This window comes from Dromiciops gliroides, chromosome 4, assembly GCF_019393635.1.
Source record: "Dromiciops gliroides isolate mDroGli1 chromosome 4, mDroGli1.pri, whole genome shotgun sequence".
Classification (NCBI taxonomy): Eukaryota; Metazoa; Chordata; class Mammalia; order Microbiotheria; family Microbiotheriidae; genus Dromiciops; species Dromiciops gliroides.
In genome coordinates this window covers 296,266,203-296,292,331 of record NC_057864.1, presented here as the reverse complement: position 1 = coordinate 296,292,331, position 26,129 = coordinate 296,266,203, and the positions used below count along the sequence as shown (strand labels likewise).

Sequence of the window (26,129 nt, the reverse complement as noted above, 5' to 3'; positions counted from 1 at the left end):
AAAAAGTTTTTGGTCCACAGAAGCAATTTCCAGCCCATGTATTTTCTTCAACCCATCCCATATCCTTTAACATTTTTGTGGTGATATGACTGTTGCCAGGAATCAGATGTTAAATCCAGAGAAATAGAATCCTAATGCTTTCAGTCATATTTGAAAATTTTGCTGAAATTTCTAATTCCTAATAGTGAGAGGATTTAAAAATTATGCCTAATTTCTTTCAGACTTGTGAGCCCATGATCATTTATCTTGCTTATTTGGTAAACCAAACATTAGAAGATTAATTTCTATAATTAAGCCCTAAGTGAGGAAATAAAATAAAAATAAAGGAGACCTGTCCATTTGCGAGTGGGAGATACTAGGAATATCCCTTGAAATAGCCAGTGAATGAATGACATTAATGCAATTTGAGGTTCATGAAAGAAATGGTGATGTGTTTCATGGATACATTTCCAGTGATAGCCCAATATCTGGTAATGTCATAATGATTGAGGGAGAGAGGCCCTAGAGCATCCAAGTGTTAGCAAAGAAAATAGGAACAAAGGAAACCTAAATACCATTTAATGTATTTCATACTCATGTGTGCCTTTTGATTATTGCTGAATCAGGCATGGAGTGTTTCACCAGAGCAGAAGCTGACATCGTGCTACTGGTAGATGGTTCTTGGAGTATCGGTCGGGCTAATTTTAAAACTGTCAGGAGTTTCATTTCACGTATTGTTGAAGTCTTTGAGATAGGCCCCAAAAGAGTCCAAATTGGTAGGTATTATTAATATTGAAGAGTTTTAGACACTTGTTTTTATGTTCCTCTCAGTAAACTAATGACAATTGCATTATTTAAGCCCTTGCTCAGTACAGTGGGGATCCCAGAACAGAGTGGCAGCTGAATGCTCATAAAGACAGAAGAAGCCTATTGGAAGCAGTGGCTAACCTACCATACAAGGGAGGAAATACACTGACAGGTAAATTCTGACCTTCTGTTGTTTTTTAAGCCTTGTTTTTTTTTAAAAGGTGTGTTTCTGTAGTAATCATCATATCTATCTTTTTAAAATCACATCAGGCATGGCTTTGAATTTTATTCGGCAAAACAACTTCAGGCCACAGGCTGGTATGCGACCTCGAGCTCGCAAAATTGGTGTTCTCATCACTGATGGAAAATCACAGGATGATGTAGAAGAACCTTCAAAGAAATTAAAGGATGAAGGAGTGGAACTGTTTGCTATTGGTGAGTACCACAAAGAATGTCAGCAAAAATCCAACGTCAGTGCTTTTAAGGTGTCAAGGGTCTGTGATTTTGTGAGCACAGCTAATCCATCCATTGACACAATGGAGCCCCTTTATATCTGCCTAAGTGACCCAAAAGATTGATGACCTGGTGATAATTTTCTGGTGAGGAACTTTTTGAATTTACCTAGGTTGGCCCATCTTGGGCTTGTATTTGACATCTTTATAACTTGGTAGGACCTGAAAGAAGACTGTTCTATGCTTTCATGCCCCATTTAGGTATTAGGGGAAGGGGAGAATGGGGAAAAAAAGCATTTGTATATAGTGCTTGAAATGTGTCAGGCACTGTGCTAAGTGCTTTACAAATGTTATTTCATTTGATCCTCATAACAACTATGTAAAGTAGGTGCTGTTATTACCATTTTATAATTGAGGAAACTAAGGCAAACATTGGTTTAGTGGCTTGCCCAGGGCCACATAGCTAGTAAGTGTCCGAGGCCAGATTCAATCATACCTTTCTGACTCCAGGACCAGAGCACTGTGTCACACAGCTCCCTCTACTCACTGGAGTAGATATTTATGGAAGAAATTATATAAATGGAAACAGAAGGATTTTCTGACTTAAAAAAAAAGAGGGTTGGCAACATTTAACATAATCTCATGTTTCCCTGTTAGAATGGAAACCACTTGACTGACATTCTATTCTATTTTACTTTTGTCTTTGTATCTCTGGTGTTTATCTTACTGATAACTTGACATACAGTAGGTGCTAAATAAATGTTGGTTGATTGGTTTCCATAAGAGAGAAGACATGATTTTAGATCTTTGAAACCCCATTCAACTTTGTTTATTGACCAATTTGAACTTTTCAATTTGTCCAATTTACCTCCTAATGAAACAGAACAATTATCAGGTCATTGAAGAGGAAAACAGTAACAAGAATATTAGGCATTTACTGTTACCAAGATTTAGACTGATAAGATTCCCTTCCTCATTTCTTCCTCCTACCCCCGCCCCAACCTCCCAGTCCCTGGCCAATTCCAGTAATCGCATCACCACTATGATTTCTGGAAAGGGCAAAAACCCAAGTCAATTAGTTAGCCTATGGCTCAGGTTAAAATCCCTGTGACTTCCCAGGCCCAAACACCTATCCCTGGCCATTAACACCCCCCCCCTTGTCCCCCCCCCCCATATGTGTGGTCTTTTCCATTAAAATGTAAGCTCCTTGAGGGCAGGAACTCTTTTAATTTTTGTATTTGTATCTGTAGTGCTTTGAACAGTTTCTGGTTCATAGGAAGCACTTACTAAATGCTTTTTAAATTCATTAATTCTCTCATCATTCATTCATTCAGTTTATTTATTCATTTACTGACTTTGGTTAGTTATATATTTACCTAGCAATAAGACATTACTTTTTGTTCTTAGAAGCGCTCCACTTTTAGATTATTTCCTCCTTTCAGTCTCTTTTGATATCTTATTATGGTACATAATATTATAGCTGTTAATATTTCTTTTTTAGGGAAAATCACATATATATGTCTTGGCATACATTGGAAAATCAGAATATTGCTTCTAATATTTATTGTTAAATTACTCGTTAAATTTTATTAAAGGTTTTTCCTGTTCAATATTGCTAATTTGTATTTTTTTTAAATAAAGGTATTAAAAATGCAGATGAGACTGAGTTAAAGATGATTGCAACTGACCCAGATGATACTCATGCATACAATGTGGCTGACTTTGACTCACTTTCTAGGATTGTGGATGAACTCACTATTAACTTGTGTAATAGTGTCAAAGGTCCAGGTATGTTGTTATTCTAACTACCACCTTATTCATCATTTCATCAACTTTCAGTGTTCCTTTCTCTGCTTTAATTGAGGGTAATTTCAAATAAAATTTGCCCCAGTCCCTGTTTTTCCTCAAAATTTCTGTACATTCCTTCATTACCAAATGAGGGATTCTTTTTATTTCAGAATACATGTTCACTGGCAATTGCTATGTTGAAGAAATACAAGTGAGGAAGTCTCTTAAGTTTGGTTCATTTGTTATCCTCCCAACACGAGTGGTTTTGGAATATGAAAGTGGGAGGTTTGGATTAAGACTTATCTTGTGGCCTAATGATCTTACATGAACTATAGATTATTTTGGAAGTTGGTTTTCTAGATTTTTCTTCAATAGAAAGAAATATTAGAATTAAAAAACAACTGCTAGTACTAGATGGGTCTTAAGAGATTACTAGGTTCAACTACTTTCTCCTTACTCCCCTTACTTTTACATATAAGAAAACTGAGGCTAAATGTTGGGTGCCAGTAGTAAAGTAGTATTTGGGTAGGAGGATGGTATAAAGCAGTGCTGAAACTGGATCAGCATAAGGACGATTTTATCATTTTGATAGAGTTTTAAAAAAATTATAATACAAAATATGGTATAGTGCTAGATGGACTGACATGGGAGAGGGAATTTGGGCACCAGTTCCCCCTTGTTCCTTAGTCTTGTGATACTCCCTTTTATTTGTTCCTACCTGCCAAGGATGCAGTCAGTTGCCACCTTCTACTTAGGGTTTCTGATGATGTCATTACTATTCATAGCTTTCTAGGATCCCCTCATTCAAAAGCCCTTCGAGGGGAAGGAGACCAATGTTTTAGTTCATGATGATTCCACATCAGACTTTTCAGTGTTTGAAGAGGAGATTTAATAAAAAGTTCTACAGGGGAAACCCAGTGTGGGGTTGGGTGGTAATAGAAATAGGTAAAAGAAAGGTGGTTTTGTCAGTCACAAAGTCTGCACTGTCCAGAAATTTGTTATTTTTGTTTTTAGAAGCACTTGATTTTTAGAATAACTGCCCTCTTTTGTCCTCTTTTGTTCTCTTGTTATGCAATACACCATAGTCATACTGTTATAATATTTGTTATTAAGCTATTAATTGGTTATAATATTATTAATCTATCAGTAAGATTCTTAAATCAATGCAAAGTGATAGTTTAATCCTCAACTACAACACCAGCTGTATTCTTGGTTTCTTTCCACTTAACCTCCTACTGTGTCTTGGTATAGTTAATAACTCATTTCTCTTGACATAGACTTTTCCTGGTCACCCTTTGGTCCATCAGATCTCCAAAAAATGCTCTTTCTTCCCCAACTAGGGTCTGGGAGCATAGGACTTGGGCTGCTATCTTTCTGTTTCAGTTTGTGAGCTTGGGCATTCTCAGTATACTTTACCCTCATTCTTTTCCTCTGTCTTGGAATGTATTGCCTTCTACTTTTCCTACTCCCAAGATATGAGACCCTTTCCTGGGTTAGAGCCTGAAGATTGTATTCTAGAAATTACAAAAATCCATGGACGAAGCTGAGTATCCAAGTATTTTTAACTTCCTTCTCATCACTCCTCACCCCCTGCAGCCAATAAGCTGTTTACTATAACTGAATACTGTCAATAACTATTTCAATACTTCAGAAATCAGTAACTTCACTGACAAATGGTACTCCCTCCACTGCCCTAGATCTTAACCTGTTTATAACTTAGTTGGTTACCCTGGGAGGGTTTCCATGGACAAAAAATGTATTACCCTGTAGCCAACTTGGTGATAAGCCTCTAGGCTGGTCCTTGGACAGTATAATGCAGTTACTTGTCAGGACCATACCTAGAGTTTTTCTAGCTGACAGAGCTTGTGCCTTGCTGGCCAAGCCTTTGAGAATGCAGGGTGACTACTTTGTCATGCTGAGGCATCAGAATAGGACTTTAGGGCAGTCAATTAATAAAGGACCAAATGTGATGATTATTTTGGAGTTTGAAATTATTCTTTTTTGAGTTATTATAGACAATGGTAAGGATTATCTTTTATATGTTTATACTAGTCATGTAGGAATTGGAATGAGAGGCCAGCAAGGACACCAGAGGACATGATTCAGGTATTTTGGGTTTCAGGAATATATTTATATGAATTTTTCTTCTTTGAGTTTCTGACCAATCCTTTGTAGATTTTCTTTTGGGATTTGGCCAATAGATTGTACTTTTCTCTGGGGAAACAGGCCACCTGCATAGCTAGCATTTGTAGGATTCTGGCTTTCAAGATTAGTTTAGAAAGTTGTAATTTTGTTCCATTGGAGAGAACTTAGAATAGATGAAAGCATCTTTTATCTATTTTCCTTTCTGTTTTATCAACCATATAATCATTTCTTTCATTCCAGTTTCCCAGACTATAAAACTGCTTGATAATTTTGTAGACTTGATTATAACCCAAGTATAATAAAGGTTAAAGGACTAAAAATGGGAACTTTTAAAACAGTTTTGATTTGCAAAGAACTCAAAGGAGGATGGTCAGGTTATACTTTGGATTTACTAGATTAATTCTTTTATTTTCAAACTTTAACTTGGGGCATTTTTTCATCTTTACCATCTTATTAATGGTATTTAAAAAATGGATTTCATGTTACAGAAAAGGACTGGTCCCAATTATTCTATATAGCAGACTGCTGCCATATAGATGACATTTTTTAAAAAAATAGTATTTTATTTTTCCCCAATTACATGTAAAGATAGTTTTCATCATTCATTTTTATAAGATTTTGAGTTCCAAATTTTTCTCCCTCTCTCCTTTCCATCGTTGCTCCCTCCCTCCCCTTCTCCTTGAGACAGTAAGCAATCTGATATAGATTATACATGTGCAGTCGTGTAAATTTATTTTCCCATTAGTCATGTTCTGAAAGAAGAAACCAAACAAGAGAGAAAAGCCACAAAAAACAAAAACCAGAAAAAAGTGAAAATAGTATGCTTCAATCTGCATTTGGACTCTATAGTTTTTCTCTGCCTGTGGATAGCATTTTCCATCATGAATCTTTTGGAACTGTGACAGTTACTTTCAATAGTGTCACTTTAAAACAACAACCTAAGTTCATCCTGTCTACCCCTTGGCATAAAATAGTAGCTATTACAAATCTGTGGAGACATATCCAGAGGACTTTATTTAGAAAAGTTCAAATCAAATTAAGCATTTAAAAAAATTCATATTCCATTGAATGAAAGAAATGCTTTTAGAAAAAAATTCATTAACTGATTCATCCTAGTTACTCTATTTTCATAATGAGGGCTACTTAATATATAAAGGGGGTAAATTAGAATTCTTATGATAATAATAGCTTATACTTACGTGCTATTGAGGGTCAAAATTCTTTGCATTACATTATTTCATTTGATCCTTACAGTTATGTGAGGTGTGTGTAGTGTGACATTATTATAGCTAATATGTGGATGAAGAAACTCAGGCCCAGAGAGGTTAAGGGATTTACCCAGTGTTTTATAGTTAATAAGGGTTAGCTTAAGGACATGAACTAAGGTTTTCTGAATCCAAGCCTAGTGCTTTTCCCATTCTGTCACATTGCCTAGTGAATATTGGGATTTTTCAATCTAATTTTAATTTCTGGTATGTTGATTAATTGATGTACCTTTTGTATATTTTATTTCCCTTGCATAGGTGACTTGGAAGCACCTTCCAATCTAGTTATATCTGAGCGAACCCATCGTTCTTTTAGAGTGAGCTGGACACCCCCATCGGACAGTGTAGACAGATACAAGGTGGAATACTATCCAGTTTCTGGCGGGAAACGCCAAGAAGTGAGTAAATAATTCCCCCTTTTCCCTGCCCCACTCCTTTCACAAGTCCTGCAGTAAAGATGTTTTGCAGAATGTCAGATGAGGAATTAACATTCATACTGAGAACCTGACACTAAGTCAAGAGCACTTCCACGCTCATTTCTGTTGCAGTACACAGTGTGCCTGCATTGCTTGGGTCTGTCTAATTATGCTTTTACTCTTGGTTGTCATTAAAGTTGAAAAAAATATTGACTAAGACTCCTAAGGTCCTTAAAGACTATGGAGTGGTAGAGGGGTGACATTGTTACTTTCTCAATAGATGGCATTTTTTTTTTTTTTTTTAGTGAGGCAATTGGGGTTAAGTGACTTGCCCAGGGTCACACAGCTAGTAAGTGTTAAGTGTCTGAGGCTGGATTTGAACTCAGGTACTCCTGACTCCAGGGCCGGTGCTCTATCCACTGTGCCACCTAGCCGCCCCGCATATTTATTTTTGACATTACTCTCTGCTTCCTTGCTGACATAATATTTTTTGAAACATCAGAAATCCTTCAAAACAAATTCTAAAGGGGCAGCTAGGTGGTGCAGTGGATAAAGCCACCGGTCCTGGATTCAGGAGGACCTGAGTTCAAATGCGACCTCAGACACTTAACACTTACTAGCTGTGTGACCCTGGGCAAGTCACTTAACACCAATTGCCTCACAAAAACCCCCAAAACCCCCAAACCAAAAACCAAAACAAAACAAAACAAAAAAACAAATTCCAAGCCTATGTAGTAGGGGTGATAAGGAGAACTCTAGTTCAATTTGATGAGTCTCTCCTTTTTACTCCCCTTGCTGTTTTCTGGTATGAAATTCTAGGAAAAAGGAAAGCCTAGAATAGGCCATTTCTTTGCTTGCCTGTATAGGACACACCTAAAGGAAATTCCTTAAACAATGTTCTTTCTCTCATCCCATCCCCTCTCCTATCCCCCCATCTCTATTTTCTTAGTCACCAATCTTTAGGAGACAGATGCCAGTCACTGGAGACCGATCAAAAGTTCCTTGGGTCATCACAGCTAGGCACTAGGGGCTAAGGGGCATATCAAGTGGATTGTTGGAGGGATGGGGGGCATCAAATTAAGCAGGGATTGGTTTTCCTGATCATCCCATCTATACTTATTACAATTCTAAACTTATCAATATAAATGTAAACTCCATGAGGATAGTTACTATTTTTATTTTTGTCTACATGTCTCTAGCACATTGCTTAGTGCTTAGCAGGCACTTAATAAATTATTGTTGAATTTAGTTTAATTTCAACCAATCTATTGTAAGTGTGGTAGGAGGAAAATCTGGGCTTATTCTCTATTTCCTTCCTGACCTAGTGTTTTCTGAAACAGCAGAAATCCCTCAAAATAAATTCCAAGCCTATATAGCAGGGGCAATTAGGAGAACTCTAGCTCAATCTGATGAATCTCTTCTCTCCACTTCTCTTGCCATTTTATAGTCTGGAATATTAGGAGAAAGGAAGAGATGGAAATGTACTCTTTGTGACTTTTACCATTGCTTATTTTGCCCTTTCCACCTAGTTTTATGTGAGCCGCCTGGAAACAAGTACAGTGCTTAAGGATCTAAAGCCTGAAACAGAGTATGTTGTTAATGTGTATTCCGTGGTAGAAGATGAAAATAGTGAACCTCTGAAGGGCACTGAAACAACCTGTAAGTGTTCATATTATTTGCCTGCTCTGTGCTCACTGTGCTACATCTGCTTGCTGTAGGTATTAAATCTCTTTAGAGTAGTTTTTGCTCTCTTTTCTTCTTTCTCCCCCTGTTCCTGCCATGCCCACCTCCAGTCTCTTGGTGACTCTAAACTTAACCCAATAGCAAGATTTCATATTCTCTAATTCCATCACCAACTTCCTTTCTCTAGAGAGTTATTTTATCAGTCCCAGGAAGCTTTTAGGTGACGTTACACAACATCATACATAGTGAGGGTGAGACAGAGATGAGAATAAAATGCAGATCTCTTGATTTTCAGTTAATTTTTTCTGCAACACCATGCTGTTATTATTAATAAAGTTTCTCACACAGGTTCATATTATTTTTAATGTAATATTTTATTTTCCTCCCAATTACACACAAAACAATTTTTAATATTTGTTTAAATATTTTTTGAGTTCTAAATTCTCTCTCTACTTCCTTTCCTTCCCCCTGTCATTGAGAAGGCAAATAATTTTTGTAAGTTTTACATGTGCAGTCATACAAAATATATTTAAATGATAGTCATTTTGTGAAAGAAAACACAGATGAAAACCCCCCAAGAAAAATAAAGTAAAGAAAAGTATACTCCAATCTGCATTCAGACTTGATCAGTTCTCTCTCTGGAGATGGATAGCATTTTTCATCATAAATCCTCCAGAATTGTCTTGATCATTGTATTCCTGAGAAAAGTTAAGTCATTCGCAGTTGACCATCATACAATATTGCTGTTACTATATACATGTTCTGGTTCTGCTCATTTCACTTTGCATCAATTCATGTAAGTCTTCCGAGGTGTTTATAAGAACATCCTGATAGTCATTTCTTTTTCTTTTTCTATGATAGTCATTTCTTATAGCAAAATAGTATTCCATCACAGTCATATACCACAACTTGTTAGCCAATCCCCAGTTGATGGACATCCTCTCAATTTCAGGTTCACACTGTTAATGCAGATTCTAATTAGTCTACAAAACATGTGTCATGTAGAAATATAGAGATAAGAAACAGATTAAGAAACAAAAGCTAATACTAGAATGAAAGCAACTTGCTTGATGAATTATTTTATGTTTTGGTAGTGCCAGTCCCTGTTGTTTCCCTGAATATTTTTGATGTTGGACCAACTAACATGCGGGTGCAATGGCAGGCAGTTGGTGGAGCTACTGGTTACTTGTTGTCCTATGAGCCTCTCAATGCCACAGTGCCCACAAGTCCCAAAGAGGTAGGAAATATTGTTTTCTTGATAAATTAAAAAAAACTATTAAAATATACAATTTATTGAATTTGTTGTCCATATCATAGTTTAAAAATGTTGGCATGCATTTAACTAACTTAATAAACTCAATGACATCTCTCAAGTGGTTATGAATGAAGGTGGTATGAATTTCAGAGTTAAATTAACTAGTTTTTCTTTGGATACTTTCTTCTTTTAACTTTGTGCTTAGACTCCAGATCTACATTCTATAGCTACACCCATTTGGATATTATTATCTACATCGGTGTCCTTTTCTGTATCTACTTTGGTATGTGTATCTATTTATCTGTAGTTGTATTTTTAGTTATATTTCTGTCTATATCAATATAGATGCGTGTTGGACCATCAGTGACAGATATGCAGCTGGTTGACCTCCTCCCCAATACTCAGTATGCTGTAACTGTCCAGGCAGCATTGTATGATCTCACCAGTGATCCAGTCACTGCCCGGGAAGTAACTTGTAGGTGTTTACTCTTCTTTTTCTTCTTCTTGAAAATCACTATTTAAAAATTTCAGTGATGTTGAAAATTTCAGGCTTTGCTTGATGGTTCTATTACGTACTCACTCTGTCAAAGCATATTTTCACCATCTTACCTACAGTCTCACAGTTTCATAACATTGGTTATCCACAATTCCTCAATTTCTTGTTCCTCCTGCTATCACCTTAGTTTAGGTTCTAGATTATTATTATTATTATTATTATTATTATTATTATTATTATAGGAGTCTCCCTGCCTCAATTCACTCTGCTTCAATGTATACTCTGTACTTCTGCCAAAGTAATTTTCATTAGACACAAATCTGATCATGTGACTTCTCTACTCAATAAACTTCAGTTATTTCCTATTGCGTCTACAATCAAATACAAGATCTTCTATTTAACTTTTAATTCAGCTGTTAAGCAAGAGTGAACTTGGGATAAATGGGACATTCGGTGTGTACATATCCTCAACAAGGGAAAAATGAGATTGGAAAGTTATAAATAGGGTTGAGAAATGCAGAAGAATGAGTAGGACTGGCTAATATAACACTACAGATATGATCCTGAGCCACATATGGATGGAGATGTGGGTCTGTGGACAGGTTAATTGGGTGGGTGTAAGTAAGAAAGTCAGGGATGTATACACGTGAAATTAGAACATAGGAAGAGTGGAAAAGAATGCCCTTTAAGCGAAGACAAGTGTGGTATGAACTCTATCATAGAACTGGCTGGGACCGTCAACTGCTGGAATAGAGGAAGCCAGTAGACATGAAACTGGGAAGTTCTGAGAAAGATAAACACATAGGAGCATGGTGTAAGGGACAGAGTGACAAAGAAAGAAACTCTGGAAGAAGGACAGAGAGACAAACAAGATAAAGGGAGACAGAAATATTGGGAAACAGAAGGGGAAAGATGTGTTTCATGTTATAGAGAAAAAAACATGCCTTTTTGGTTAATTGTTTTGCTTAAGTTCCATGGTGTTTTCAAAGTATAGATTTGGTATACTTTGCTTGATATCATAAAACTAATTTATGGTTTGTTTTTCCCATGTAGATTTCCTTAGATGTTTACTGGGCGCTTAACATTTTGGCCCATTATCACTTTCCATTCTCTTAACAGTCAGTAGAAAAACAACATTCTTATGGGATCAGGAGTGTTTTCATTTTTGCTGGAATTGATGTCAATAAATGATAAAGGGATATGAACTCTAAATATAAAAAAGAAGAGAGATAGCAAGTGCCAGTAAAAAGTTTCCTATTTAAATAACATAGCCAAATTGAATGGGGAAATGCTGAAAAGAAAAGTGAGAAGCAGCAATAATTTCAACAATTTAGAATATACTTTAAGGTGACATAAACAGGAGGACCAATAGAAGGTAGAGTTTGGTAATTCTGTTTGATTTCAAAGCCAGTTTTTCCCTAGATACTGTGATGATCCTGTGTACACTTACTGGGTACTCATTTGCTTTGGTAGATGTAGTCCCCTCTGATAGCAGTACCTTATTCACTCTGATTCATAATTAGAGCTACCTAGCTATATATGTTAATATATTGTTGTTATTTATCCTTTGTTCTTGAAGAGGATCATTACATTAGGAGGTGATGTTATGACTTGCACTGAATTTAATTTATGGGAAGCAGGGCTGTGCAAAGTCACCAGCTTCACTCTCTCCTCCAGAGCCATCTGACAGCTGGAGATGGCCCTGGATGTTTGAAGCAATCAGGCTTAAGTGACTTGTCCAGGGTCACATAGCTAGTAGTGTCAAGCGTCTGAGGCCAGATTTGAACTTGCGTCCTCCTGACTCCAGGGCCAGTGCTCTATCCAATGCATCACCTAGTTGCCCTATGTTAATATATGTATATGTATATGCATATCTATATGTATATTTTCAAGTTTTTCTTTAAAATGTTTAGTGAAAGAAAATTTAGTAATAACATTTTTATAATTCTTTAAAGTGTGCAAAGCACTATACAGAGATTATTTCCTTTGACCCTCATACCAACTAGGTGATGTAGGTACCAGAAGTATTATTAGCCCCATTTAATAGATGATGAAGCTGAGGATCAGACAAGTTAAGGGACTTGTCTTGAAGGAGCTAGTAAGCATCAGAAATTGGATTCGATTCTAAATCTAGTGTCACAAATTCACTAAATTCACTGTCCCATTGTATCTCAGTATTCCAAGCAAAATCTGTTATCATATTTGAACTTAATGTTTTGTGTTTCTGCAGTACCCCTACCTCCTCCTAGAGGTTTGAAGCTCACAGATGTTACCCATAGCAGCATGAATGTCATCTGGGATCCTGCTTCTGGCAAAGTGCGCAAATATATTGTCAGCTATAAGACAGAAGAAGATGGAGATGTAAAAGAGGTAGGTTAGAAATGAATAAGGTTTTGGAAATTATTACTTTTTCTAGCAGTTGATTAAACATTTCTGATAGATAATGTTGCTGAGACAGATTTTGGACACTTGTCATCCATCATAAGATAGTGCTGAAAATATGGATCTTGAACTCCTGTTTGGAGTAACTGTTTCTTTCTTGCAATGTTGGTAGGGTTAGATTAAGGAAACTTATTTTGAAAATATGTATTAAGTGCTGTTGATACAAATACAATACCTATTCTCAAGAACACAAGAAACCATCACTAACTATATTATTGTGTATTTTAGAGTTCTTTAGTAGCCCCTGTAAGTTTTTTCATCAGTTTCCTTTCACAAACTCACCTGCATCTTCCTGCCTCCAAGCAGATGCTTATTGTTCCTGGAACAGAAACTCTTAGTTATATCATTGGTCTTGCATGTTGTATCAATTTCAAAGCTTCAGTGTTAGCCATGAGAAACTTCTGGGTGTCCAAATGACTAGAGATATGGTAGGTATTTCCACTTGATGTTACCTACTAGAATCAAAGTAGCAATTTAAGCATTCATAGAGTGGGTGGAGTGGTGCTCTTTACATTAGAAAGTCTCACTACCTGACTGTCATAAGGAAGCATCATATAGAAGGAGACTTGGATTGGGACCAAAAAACCAGTATTCTTCTGGTTCTGACATTAGATGGAGGACAAGTTTTAATTTATCTGACAGTCATGTTATGATGTTTAAGCAAGATACTATGTATTAAAGCACTCTCAAAAAATAGAATAAAATGATGTACAAGTAAGATTTACAGTAATTGGCAAGTGTAAAATTATTAAGTGGTTTACCCCTACAAGGGTTATAAATCTTTATGATATCATTCTTAACCTCTGAAATCAAATCAAGTCAACAAACATTTATTGGCCACTTATTATGTTCAGGCATGGTGCTAAATTCTGGGGTTACAGAGAAAGTCAAAAGACAGTCTCTACCCTCAAGGAGTTCACAATCTAATGGGTGAGACAACATACAAACAGCTACATACAAACAATATACACAAGATAAATAGGATATAATCTAAGAGAGTAGACACTAAGATTAAGGGAACCAGAAAAAACTTCTTACAAAAAAATGGGATTTTAGCTGAGACCTGAAGGAAACTAGGGAAGTCAAGAAGCAAAGATGAGGAGGAAGGGAATTCCAAGAATGGGAGACAGCTAATAGAAATGCCTGGAATGGTGAGACAGACTGTCTGGCATGAGAAATTGCAAAGGAGGCCAGTCACTGGATCCCAGAGTAAGTGGAGGAAAATTGAGGTGTAAACATTTAAAGTGCTAACTTGAATATTGCCAATTTTTTCTGATATCATAATTCTGACATTCTAGAACATGAACAATAACCATATGGTTAGAACCAAAGTTCTCTAAAGAAAATCTACTCCTATTTTTATTATAGGTGGAAGTAGATAGATCAAGGACAAAGACTTCTCTTGGTGATCTGATTTCACAAACACTTTATACGGTGAATGTTGTGGCAGTATATGATGAAGGGGAATCTCCTCCAGTGAGTGCTCAAGAAACTACACGTAAGATGTTTCATTTCCTTATAGACAATTGGAAAAAGAGTACATGAATAATGAACATAAATAAATGTATATGAAAGCAATTTATGTAAGTTAGGTAACTGAACATATGTGACAGCTATTTCATATAGCAACTTTCCCCTTAATTTTAAGCTTTTTTTATACCTGGAAACTCTCATACAAAACTGAATATTAGCTGCATGATTTCTGTTTAGTAATTAAATATTACTAATCTACTTAGTTAAGTAATTATTATTTAGTAATTAGTAATCAAGGGCATCAAGGATGCTTAGTAGATAGCATGTCAGGCCTGGAGTCAGGAAGACTCATTTTCTCCTGAGTTCAAATCTGGCCTTGGACACTTATAGCTGTGTCAGTTTCCTTATCTGTAAAATGAATTGGAGAAGGAAATGGAAAAATTACTCCAGTATCTTTGGCAAGAAAACTCCAAATGGGGTCACAGAGTTGGACATGACTGAAATGAGTGAACAACAACAACAATTAGTAATTAACTAATGTCATCTGTGGCTCAGTTGTTTAGAACATAGCACCAATGAAAACTAAAGCTGGTCATGGATTCAGTCCCCATTGGAGTGTGTTTATGACTCAGTGCCTACAAATTGCCATTGATGGAAAGATGACTCCAAGTTCATATCCTTTTAGTGGTGGATTACAAGTGTCATCTTTGTGTTAATTATGAAAGGTTGAATGTATTCTCATTGATTTGATTTTCAGCTATGTAGTTACTGGCAACCTATGACTACTATAGTCTTGTGGGAAGGACACAGGTGATTTTGAAATGAGTTGATGATACAAGTACATATCCTATCAATCATCTAACTTCTTTTCCTGCTGGACCAGTATTTAGTTCTCTTTCTCTTATCAGTGCTTTTTCTTACCTTTCCATCCAGTGTTATTTAAATAGATCCTCTTTTCCACTTGCCTACTCATTCTCTCATGTATTCATCTGGTATTTTCTATTTTAAAAATATTTATTTTCCTACTAACTTATTCAGTTTCTCTTTCCTTGAGTAAACTATTCCCTGAATCAACTACCCATTTCTCTTTTTAATAATTGCCTCTCTCCACTTATTCACCTACTAATATAATTAATATCTCTCCTTCAACTACTTTTTTTTTTTGTGGGGCAATGAGAGTTAAGTGACTTGCCCAGGGTCACAAAGCTAGTAAGTGTCAAGTGTCTGAGGCCAGATTTGAACTCAGGTCCTCCTGAATCAGGGCCGGTGCTTTATCCACTGTGCCACCTAGCTGCCCCCCTTCAACTACTTTTTAAATTCACACTAAAGGGCAGTACTGTTTTCCTGGCCCTCGGACTGTTTCCTGGTAATTCAACTGTTATCTTTCTTTTGTGGTTTATTGACATTTCTTTAGATCAATCTCACATTCTTATAGCCATTCTTTTCATATTCATTATATCCTACCTCTTTTATTCTATGAATTTATCTTAGAATCACCGAATCTCAGAATAGGAAAGGAGTTTCAGAGGTTATATGGTTCAATGTGTTTCTGCACAGGAATCTCCTTGACAACAGCCCCAACAAATGGTCATTTAGTTTCAACTCAAATATCTCTAGTAATGAGTAATCTCTTCATCTCCCTAGATGACCCATTCTACTTTTGAACCATATGTGAGGAAAGTTTTCTTTATATGGAGTTAAAATCTGCCATTTTGCCTCTCTCATCTTGTTACTCTCTCCGGTTATTTACCCAGTGAGCAGATTTTGGGAAAATACTGATTGTTGTTAATGGCAGGAAGAGCCATTAGTCAACAGATGCTATTAGCACTTAGTAATGTAGAAAACACCATGGGTGAAAATCAAGGGCAGAATATAAGGTGAGAATAGGAAGAAGTAAAAGACCCCCACTGATTTTGGGAAATGCCTCCCAAAGAGGGTATAATGGATAGGACAATAGACTCAGGTATCCTTAGGAGTCCAAAGTATAGATGGCAACACGCAAATAAAATTTATCTTTATATTCAGGAATGCTTTGTTTGAGATGTTAAGAGAAAAGGGATTTGATAATTCATTATCTCCTCTAGGAAACCTTGTTTTTCTGGACATTATTCCTTGATTACTGTGTAGAGAAGTAAGTTGGTTGTGAATGTAGCAAAGGTGAGGATGATGGATGGCTCAGGTGGATATTGTACTGCTATTTGTGAAATGTTAAAATACCAAAAGAAAGACTTCCAACACATTGGGCAGATCTTCTATGGAGGATTTATGGAATGATATGGACAAGGATTATACAAGATATGTGTGTACAGGTTCTTGTTAACTCCTGTGGTAGATTGTAAGTTTTTTGAGGACAAGGCCTATTTCATTTTTGTGTTTTATTATCAATACTTAATATAATGTCTGACCCACAATACATTATTATTTTTGGTGAGGCAATTGGGGTTAAGTGACTTGCCCAGGGTCACACAGCTAGTAAGTGTCAAGTGTCTGAATCCGGATTTGAACTCAGGGCCTCCTGAATCCAGGGATGGTGCTCTATCCACTGTGCCACCTAGCTGCCCCTCCACAATAGATCCTTAAAAAGGCTAATTGACTGATTGATATGGCAACCAAGATAGATAATGTACATTTGGACTGCACTAACAGAACCACATTACTTCCAAGATCAGGGAGGTGATAATCCTCCCATAATCATCTCTGGCTCATATCATGACTGCAATATTAGAAATCAGTTCTGAGCACAGAATTTTAGGAAGGGCATTGATAAGCTGGAGAGCATCCAGAGGAAGGTAACTCAGATTGTGAAGGATCATATCTTATGTAGGTCAGTTGAAGAAATTAGAGTTGTTTAATTTAAGGAAGACAGGATAGTACTTTTTTTTTTTTTTTTAGTGAGGCAATTGGGGTTAAGTGACTTGCCCAGGGTCACACAGCTAGTAAGTGTTAAGTGTCTGAGGCCAGATTTGAACTCAGGTACTCCTGACTCCAGGGCTGGTGCTCTATCTACTGCGCCACCTAGCTGCCCCAAGAAAGGATAGTACTTTTTACATATTTCAAGGGAATATTTTTACAGGGAATAGATTTGTTCTTCTTGGCTAAAGAGGAGAAAATTAGGAGTAAGGGTATAGAAGTTACAAAAAGGCAAATTTAGGATTGATATAAAGACATAATTCCTGACAATGAATGGTGTTGAAAAGTGGGATGGGCTACGTTTTAAGGTTGTGGGCTCCTCCATGATCTTCTTCAGGCAAAGGGTGAATAACCACATGACCCTTGTTTGGGTATGGGTTGGAGCAGATTTCTTTTTTTTGTTGTTGTTTTGTTTTGTTTTTTGTTTTTGTTTTTTGGTGAGGCAATTGGGGTTAAGTGACTTGCCCAGGATCACACAGCTAGTAAGTGTCAATCGTCTGAGGCCGGATTTGAACTCAGGCACTCCTGACTCCAGAGCTGGTGCTCTATCCACTGCATCACCTAGCAGATTGCTTTTTAAATCCCTTCTAATTCTGTAATTTTTTTTTAATCTGTGAAGATAAGAAACTGTTGACGTGTTTGCAATCTACCTTTAGGGGATGGAGTATCACCCTGAAAAGATCATAGATTCATTAAAGTATTGAAATATTATGGGGAAAATATGATGTAAAATATCATAACTCTTGGGTATTTCCACAGTGTGGAATTAATAGCAATTGGCTTTTGTAATTGTGTTTGTTATAGTGTTGTTCCCTATTTTAGTAAAATAGCAATTTTGGTGGTCCTTTATCTCAATGGAGCTTTTTATTTGAGTCATTAGAAACAATTTTTTTGATGGCTTTAGACATTCTGTAATTTTCATTTGTTACTAGGTTACATAGGTTGATGGAAAATTAAGAGAAAGTTCAAGGCATTTGCCAGATGTTCATAATTATTTTAACAGCAGTCTTATTATAGTAGCTAATAAAATGTAGAGCTCTAAGCTGCCATTCACACTTCCTAGCTTTGTTATCTGTAGTCTGGTTCATGCAGTATTTTTAAATTTATCTTTTTTAAAAGGTAGACATCAGTTAAAAAACTTAATTGTGCATTTATATTGCACTATATTTTATCTTTCCTTTATGAAAATTTCTGGATTCATATATAAATTTTTGGTAGTGTGGGAACAGTATGACAATCCACTCATTGGGAGATAAAATTGAGTGGATTCAGCTTTTTTCTAAAAGCAAGACGTTTTGTGGTTGTGATTTATTATATAAGCTTATATTTATATAATCTTTTAAGTTTGAAAAAATCAATACAGTTGAGCCTCACAATGAACCTCTGAGGTAGGTACTATAGATATTTACCTCTTGGAGAGGTGAAATAATTTGCCAATGGACACATGCTAGTAAGTGTCATTGGCAAAATTCTAGCTTAGGTCTTCTTGACTCCAAATCTAGCCCTCTATCCACTATGCCAATAGGACTCATTGCTATGTAGCCTTCATTTTAAAGTAAAGAAACATTGTTTGTTTACAATTTGGAATTGGAAGCATGATTTCTGAAGGCCACAAACAAATATACTCCTTTATGCTATGATAATAAAGTGAATGTGTGATAGGTGTTTGTGTCTTACTCAGTAAAATAAGACATAATATAGGATATTAAAATACCTCATCAAATTTGATCATTTTAAATCAAGGTTGGGCTCAGAGAAACTTTATTAAAAAGTTGCATTAAAAGTTGTCATTGTGATGTATGACATTTACATACATGTACAAATATACATATGAATTAGTTATGGTTATGTTTCTTTGATGGATATGGATTTTGTTCAGTTTTCGACTGGAAGATCATTTGATGGTGTCCATTGGAAATTTTTTAAAAAATCATTTACATTGTGTTTAGGCTGAGGAACAGGAAATTAGACCTGTGGTTTCATTGGCACAGGGAATTACTGGATGAGGAAACTCCCCCTACCAATGCATGTTGGCACCTCTCAGCAATTTATAATCTTTAGAGTTGCTTAGATCCCTGAGTTGAAGTGACTTGCCCAAGGTCACACAAATATATGTCAGAGGTGAAACTTAAACTCAGATTTTCTTGACTTTGAGGCCAGCTCTCTACCTGTAAGACCAAATTGCCTCTTAAACTGAGGACCATGTTAAAAAATACTCTGGTCTCTCCTCCCAACAGGTCCTGTGCCTGCACCAATTAACCTGAGACTTACTGAAGTTACACCTGATAGTTTCAGAGGAACATGGGATCACGGAGCTTCAGATGTGTCTCTCTATAGAGTGACATGGTCACCTTATGGAGCCACAGAAAAAATGGAGGTAGGACTGATTAACATTTTTATTAGCTCAGACCATATTTTGCCTTGTCTTAAAGGTAGCATAATAACTCTGTTGCCAGATTAATGTCTTTTTAAACTACGAGCATTTGAAACTCATTGCATGAGAGAAATGAATCTGGCCAAATATTTTCAAGAACCTGTCACTGTGTATGTGGCTCACTAATTTAAAAATTATGGCTGAATTTTATTTCTGGTTTTTCTTTTCTCTTAAGACTATCTTAAATGGTGATGAAAATACTCTGGTTTTTGAAAATCTGAACCCAAACACACTCTATGAAGTTTCTGTTACTGCCATTTATCCTGATGAATCAGAAAGTGATGACCTTACCAGCAGTGAGCGGACATGTAAGCTTGAGTTTTTCAAATGTGATTTGGTTTCATATTCTTCATTGTTAGAGTCCAAGATACATATGTAATATTTTCCAAATACTTGTTTTCTCTCTAGTGCCTGCAGTACCTGTAACGACTCTAGGTAAGAAGCTGAATTTCCATAAATTCCATTATTTAAAAAATCAAAATGACAACAAAATCATTTATTTAAGTCAATCTTCCTCTTTTTACGGTGGTTGGCTTTGAATGGCTTTTTTCTTTCTTTTTTTTTTTTGCGGGGCAATGAGGGTTAAGTGACTTGCCCAGGGTCACACAGCTAGTAAGTGTCAAGTGTCTGAGGCCAACTTTGAATTCGGGTCCTCCTGAATCCAGGGCCAGTGCTTTATCCACTGTGCCACCTAGCTGCCCCAAATGGATTATTTTCAATGACTTACTCTTAGAAAGGCTTACTTTGGTGAAGCTCATTAATAAATGACTTGGAACTCACTAATTACAATTATTTGTTGACAGGAGACCAGGCCAAATTTAAATCTACAGTAAAAGCTTCCACTGATTTCTCTCTCTCTCTCTCTCTCTCTCTCTCTCTCTCTCTCTCTCTCTCTCTCTCTCTTTCTCTTTCTCCCTCATGTCACAGAGAATGGGATGGGGGAGTACATATATTTCTATGGGAGGAATGGGCAATGCTTTTGAATAATCTACTTTGGCCATTAATGACTTTGTTTTTAGCTCCAAAAAGTGGTCCACGAAATCTTCAGGTGTACAATGCAACATCCAAAAGCTTGACTGTTAAGTGGGATCCTGCGAGTGGGCGTGTGCAGAAATATAGAATCACTTACCAGCCTTCCACAGGAGACGGGCCTGAACAAACGGTAATTAACTTGACAAGTACTGTTCTTTGGGACATTCTATCTTCCTTCCACCTCCCATGTTTAATAAGCTGTTCTTTGCATTGAAGAATATGAGTTACAATCCTAAGCCAGATACATGAACTATCCAGCCTACTTAGCTCTTTTGTATAATGGAATCATTAGACATTTTCATTACAGATTATAGCTTCCTTCCATGATGTCAGCTAGAAGTTGGGGACAAACCTCAACATATCTAAACTCCCCATAGCTATCTATTTTGGATCTATTACCTATGAATTTATTTAAATATTTTTGAATCTATTTTAGCCTTTGGAATTTTTTAAAAAGTAAAATGAGGGAATTGGACTCAATGGTTTTTGAGATTTCTTCCAGCTCAAGAGATGCTTCCCTATGATTTGTTTTCAGTCTGTATTTTTCATGGATTATCATGTTCCACAAGTTTATTGGTCTCCATGTGAAGTATATTTCATTTTATTTATCCCAAGTTTGTTTCTTTGACATTTCAAAAGTTGTATTCTTGTACTAGTATTCTAAGTATTCTAAGATATGGTGAACAAACCCATGATCATCTCATGTGTATAGTACATTTGTATAGTATTTTAAGGTTTATAATTTTAACCCTGTGAGTTAGATACTGTAGGTATTAATTTTTTTTGGGGGGGGCAGGACAATGAGGATTAAGTGACTTCCCCAGGGTCACACACCCAGTAAATGTCTGAGTCTGGATTTGAACTCAGGTCCTCCTGAATCCAGGGCCAGTGCTTTATTCACTGCACCACCTAGCTACCTCCTGTAGGTATTGGTTTTACAGATGAAGAAACTGAGGCCCACAGAGGTTAAATACTTTGGCCCATGTCAAAATCTAGTGATTGACAGACCCCAGATTTGAACCCTGACCTTCTGATTCTAAGTGCAGTGTTTACTGTTTAACCATTTTTGGATGGTGATTTTTTTTTTTAAGTGAGGCAATTGGGGTTAAGTGACTTGCCCAGGGTCACACAGCTAGTGTTAAGTGTCTGAGGTCGCATTTGAACTCAGGTACTCCTGACTCCAGGGCCGGTGCTCTATCCACTGCACCACCTAGCTGCCCCTATTTTGCGGGGTGATTTTACAGATTGGCCATATTCTCTCAGTCTTTTAAGAAAAATATAAACTGGAGAGTTCTTATCCCGTCTATGACTTAGGAACCTTAGATGTCATCAACTTCATTTCCCCCATTTTACAGATGTGGATATTGAGGCCTAGGGAGAAGTGACTTGGGCTAACTTCATTCATCTCAGTTTCTGAGCAAGGACTGAAATTCAAATTTTTTGATTCCAAGTTTGTCTTTGCTGCCTTCTCATCATTCTTCTTAAAATCTAACCTTCCTTCCTTTATTGATCCTTCATTCACATGGGGCAGTATGTCCTACATGGGGTAGTATGTCCTACAGTTATATTGGACTTTGCCCTTAGGTTTCATGATCAGATAGACTCTGGAAAACAAATTCCTAATGTTAAGGTGTCAGCTAATAATGACTTAACCTATTTAGGGATATTTGCACCTTAATTTTTTAGTTACTTAATAAGGCATGGATTTCTAACAGGTAGAATTTCTACTAGTGGCCAGTAGGGAAGGTAATTTTGATTGAACAACTTTTCCAGAACTTCTCAAGTTGCTCCTTAGTAGACAGAAATCTATCCTGACCGCTCACAAAACTACTGTATTCACTGATATATTTTTCAGGTTTTTTGGTCACTATTTATTTTTAAATGTGTCATAATTACATTAATTGTCTCCAATAACCTCAAAAAATATAATTGATTGAAACATGACCTATTAATTCTTTTCCTGTTAAAGATGCTTATAATGTTTCATTGCAAGATTAATCTGAAATTTAGAATACTTCAATGGATGAGTACTAAGTTAAAAACATCTGGACTGGAAATAAAGCATCCAGATGTCCAAATGCTTACTCATTGTGGGCAGCTCTCCATTTTCATGAGATTTTAATTAGCATGGCATAAACATCTGAATTCAGTAGACTGTTAACAAAATGGACAAATTTTCTTTCAACAGCAAGATAACTAGATGGCCTTGAGCAATGAATAAAAAGCTAACCTCCATAATTAGAGGAAATTGAAAGACTTCATACCACAAGACTGGTATCATGAAATTCACTGTGAACCTTTTTCTAGATGTGGCCTGGCAAGTGTTAGTCACTTAGTTTACTTGGTGAAAGCTGCCGGTGTGGCTGTGTGTTGTTTTTTTTCTTCTGGAAACACCAAGGAATTTTAAGGACAGCTAGGTGGTATAGTAGATAGAGCCCTGGGCCTGGAGAAAGGAAGATCATCTTCCTGAGTTCAAATCTTATCTCAGATACTTATTAGCTATGTGACCCTGGGCAAGTCACTTAACACTGTTTGCCTTAGTTTTCTCATCTTAAAATGAGCTGGAGAAGGAAATGGAAAACTACTCCAGTATCTTTGCCAAGAAAACCCCAAATGGGGTCATGCAGAGTCAGATATGAGTGAAAAATGACTGAACAACAAAAAAGGAATTTTAGCTTTTTTGCTGAATCATTTTAGTGTGGCTCTGAATTATATTAAAAAAAAAAGACAAAACATAAGTTAATAATGAGTTCAGTCCTCAATGGTGTGGTGTCTACAAGGCCATGCCATTCTCAGGGATTTTGAAATCGGGTGGCAGCTCAGATTATGAAGATTATGTCTTGAGAGACTTGTTTTTGAGAATTTAAACAAATTGCACAATTGGAAGGTTTGGGGAGGGAGAGATTAATAAGAAAATTCTTATTAAAATGAAAACAATTAGAAAAGCAATTTGATGGCAGCTGAATTACAAGTGACTTTCTGGTAAGTCAGCTCTGAAATATGTTTTGTTTTGTCCTTGAGAAGATGAGATCCCTTTTTTGGATCATAGTTTCAAGGCTGAGAGCCTTTCCATGCTTTGAGATGTAACATACAGCAAAACATGTGCATTATAAGTCTGACAATAAAACTATATTTAAAATGACTCCCATTAAGCTTGCTGCTAAAATATAATAAGCATTCACACAATATACCTCTGTCATACTGTTTCTGATAGATTAGTATGAACAGAAAAGAACATCAAGACTTTAACCCTCTGTCCCTCTTTGATCCAAGACCACAATAGGAGGAAGGCAAAACAGTGTGGTTCTACAGAAGCTGAAACCAGATACCCCATACTCAATTACCGTCTCATCTTTGTATTCTGATGGTGAAGGAGGAAGGATGACCGGCCGAGGCAAGACCAGTAAGTGAACCCAACTTTCCTAATAGTGTTTTCACTGATCTTTCTCTGGAGCAAAATCACATCTATATATTAGATACTACTTGTCTGATTTCAAGCCTTTAGCACTGCTTACATGCTCAGTGTGTGATGATCTCTCTATTTTTCTTATTTTTAATGGAAAGATTGTACTTACTAAAAAGAAATATTATTGAACTGAATTATTTCATTGATTGATCTGCTCTAGACTTATAATTTTATTAGTGCGAGGGAACTCTTCTTGTGGAAACTATCCACCAATAGAGATCAGCAGCACTGTTTTAATTTATATCCTGGAGAACTTGGGAACTGAGATCAGAAACAACTTGCCCAGGGTCCCACAACTGTTGTGTGTCAGAGGCTGTACTTGGAGTTTATTCCTTCTGAACTCTGAGGCTGGCTTTCTATTAGATCATGCTGCCTTTCTTGTTAATAATAAAATTAAGACCAAAAAACGAACCAATGCTTTATAGTTAAAAGTACTTCGGGGAAGTAGCATCTCGGGGTAGTGAAAGAAGGAAGCATTGACTCTAAGTTCCCAAAAGCTTATGATTAGTGTCCAATATTGGTAAAACAAAAAGGAAACATACTCAGTTGTGATTTATGCACCTTTCAGAACCTCTCAATACTGTGAAGAACCTGAGAGTATATGATCCTTCAACCAGCACACTGAATGTTCGATGGGATCATGCTGAGGGCAATCCTCGACAGTATAAGGTTTTCTATGCACCAACTGCAGGTGGTCCAGAGGAAATGGTAATTATTCTGTTGAATCTTTTTAACCCATTTGAACTTCACAAGAATTACTTAAAACTGGGCTAATGAATCACCCAGTTTATTAATTTATAGTGAATGGATGGCTCACTCAGTAGGTTTTGGCAAAGGAATAAGTAGGTGGGAGAGGTGGAAGAGGGGAGAACAGTTAATGGTATAGGGTCAGTTATGACCTCTTGCTTCTGGTCTCTAAGAAATGACAAGACTCAGATATGTGCCCTTCACAGGGCCCTGGCACCATTATATAGTGATGTAGTAATGTTTGGTTTCTGGGTCTTGAGTTATCAGAAAAGGGAATGTATTCTACCCTTTCAACATTATCTAGGTCATGGGATTTAGAACTGGAAGTACATTTTTAGCAACTCCAGCTCTGTCATTTTACAGAACAGGAAACCAAGTTCCAGAGACATAAACTTATTTCCCCAGTTATACAGGCAGTAAGTGGTAGAGCCAAGATTCAAATTGAAGTTCTCAGACTTTGTTGTGTGGATCAAATGATATAATAACTTAAAAACATTTAGCACAGTGCCTGGCATATGGTAAGTGCTAAATAAATGTTAGTTATTATAATCATCATTATCATTATCCCCATCCCAACTTTCTACTTCTTTATAATGTTAAATATACCTTTCAGCTCTTCTTCTGATCTTAGATTAAGCTAAGCATGAAATATATGATCCTTCTTATAGAACCTGGCATCTGTTGAGTTGAGTTTAGTTTGTGTGTGTGTGTGTGTGTGTGTGTGTGTGTGCGCGTGTGTGTGTGTGTGTGCGTGTGTGTGTGTGTGTGCGTGTGTGTGTGTGTGTGTGTGTGTGTGTGTGTGTGTATGTGAGATAGAATCATTGACTTAGAACTGCAAGAGATCTTAAAGGTCATTTAGTCCAACCCTCTTGACTGATACCTGGAGAGTTAAGGTCACTGTGACAATAAGTAGAATGAATTCAGGTGGAGTTGAAGTTTAATTCATTTAATAAAATTTTTAAGTTAAATTCTTCACAGACAAGACTATATAGAGTTCCCCATTATTGAATCTGAGTGCCTTGTGCTTCTTTCAAATTATTAGGTAACAACTCCAGGGAATACCAATTATGTTATTTTGAGGAACCTGCAACCTGATACACCTTATACAGTTACAGTAGTCCCAGTTTATACTGAAGGGGATGGTGGGCGAACTTCAGACACTGGAAGAACATGTAAGTTATTTTTAAATGTACTGAAATAGCTCTTTTATAAAGGCAATGCCCACTCTCTTGGAATAACAATTTGAGCACTGGATAGATTTAAAGATACTTTCAGCAAGTTCACTGGCAATTTGACATATTGATGTTTTGCTTTTGGCCTTGTAAATATGTGCTAAGGA

At 36.6% G+C, this 26,129-nt stretch overlaps 1 protein-coding gene across 1 annotated transcript in view; it reads left to right on the top strand.

Moving 5' to 3' along the window:
* COL12A1 (collagen type XII alpha 1 chain) overlaps positions 1-26,129 on the top strand; it is a 155,637-nt gene that overhangs the window by 69,004 nt on the left and 60,504 nt on the right. Inside the window, exons 18-34 of the mRNA XM_043999289.1 lie at positions 606-755; positions 839-958; positions 1,057-1,221; positions 2,880-3,026; positions 6,695-6,834; positions 8,382-8,511; positions 9,630-9,772; positions 10,136-10,265; positions 12,517-12,656; positions 14,097-14,226; positions 19,349-19,488; positions 19,721-19,853; positions 19,954-19,980; positions 20,565-20,707; positions 23,851-23,980; positions 24,612-24,751; positions 25,833-25,962. Coding sequence (XP_043855224.1) covers positions 606-755; positions 839-958; positions 1,057-1,221; positions 2,880-3,026; positions 6,695-6,834; positions 8,382-8,511; positions 9,630-9,772; positions 10,136-10,265; positions 12,517-12,656; positions 14,097-14,226; positions 19,349-19,488; positions 19,721-19,853; positions 19,954-19,980; positions 20,565-20,707; positions 23,851-23,980; positions 24,612-24,751; positions 25,833-25,962 — 2,238 coding nt within the window. The remainder of the gene's footprint in view (positions 1-605; positions 756-838; positions 959-1,056; positions 1,222-2,879; positions 3,027-6,694; positions 6,835-8,381; positions 8,512-9,629; positions 9,773-10,135; positions 10,266-12,516; positions 12,657-14,096; positions 14,227-19,348; positions 19,489-19,720; positions 19,854-19,953; positions 19,981-20,564; positions 20,708-23,850; positions 23,981-24,611; positions 24,752-25,832; positions 25,963-26,129) is intronic.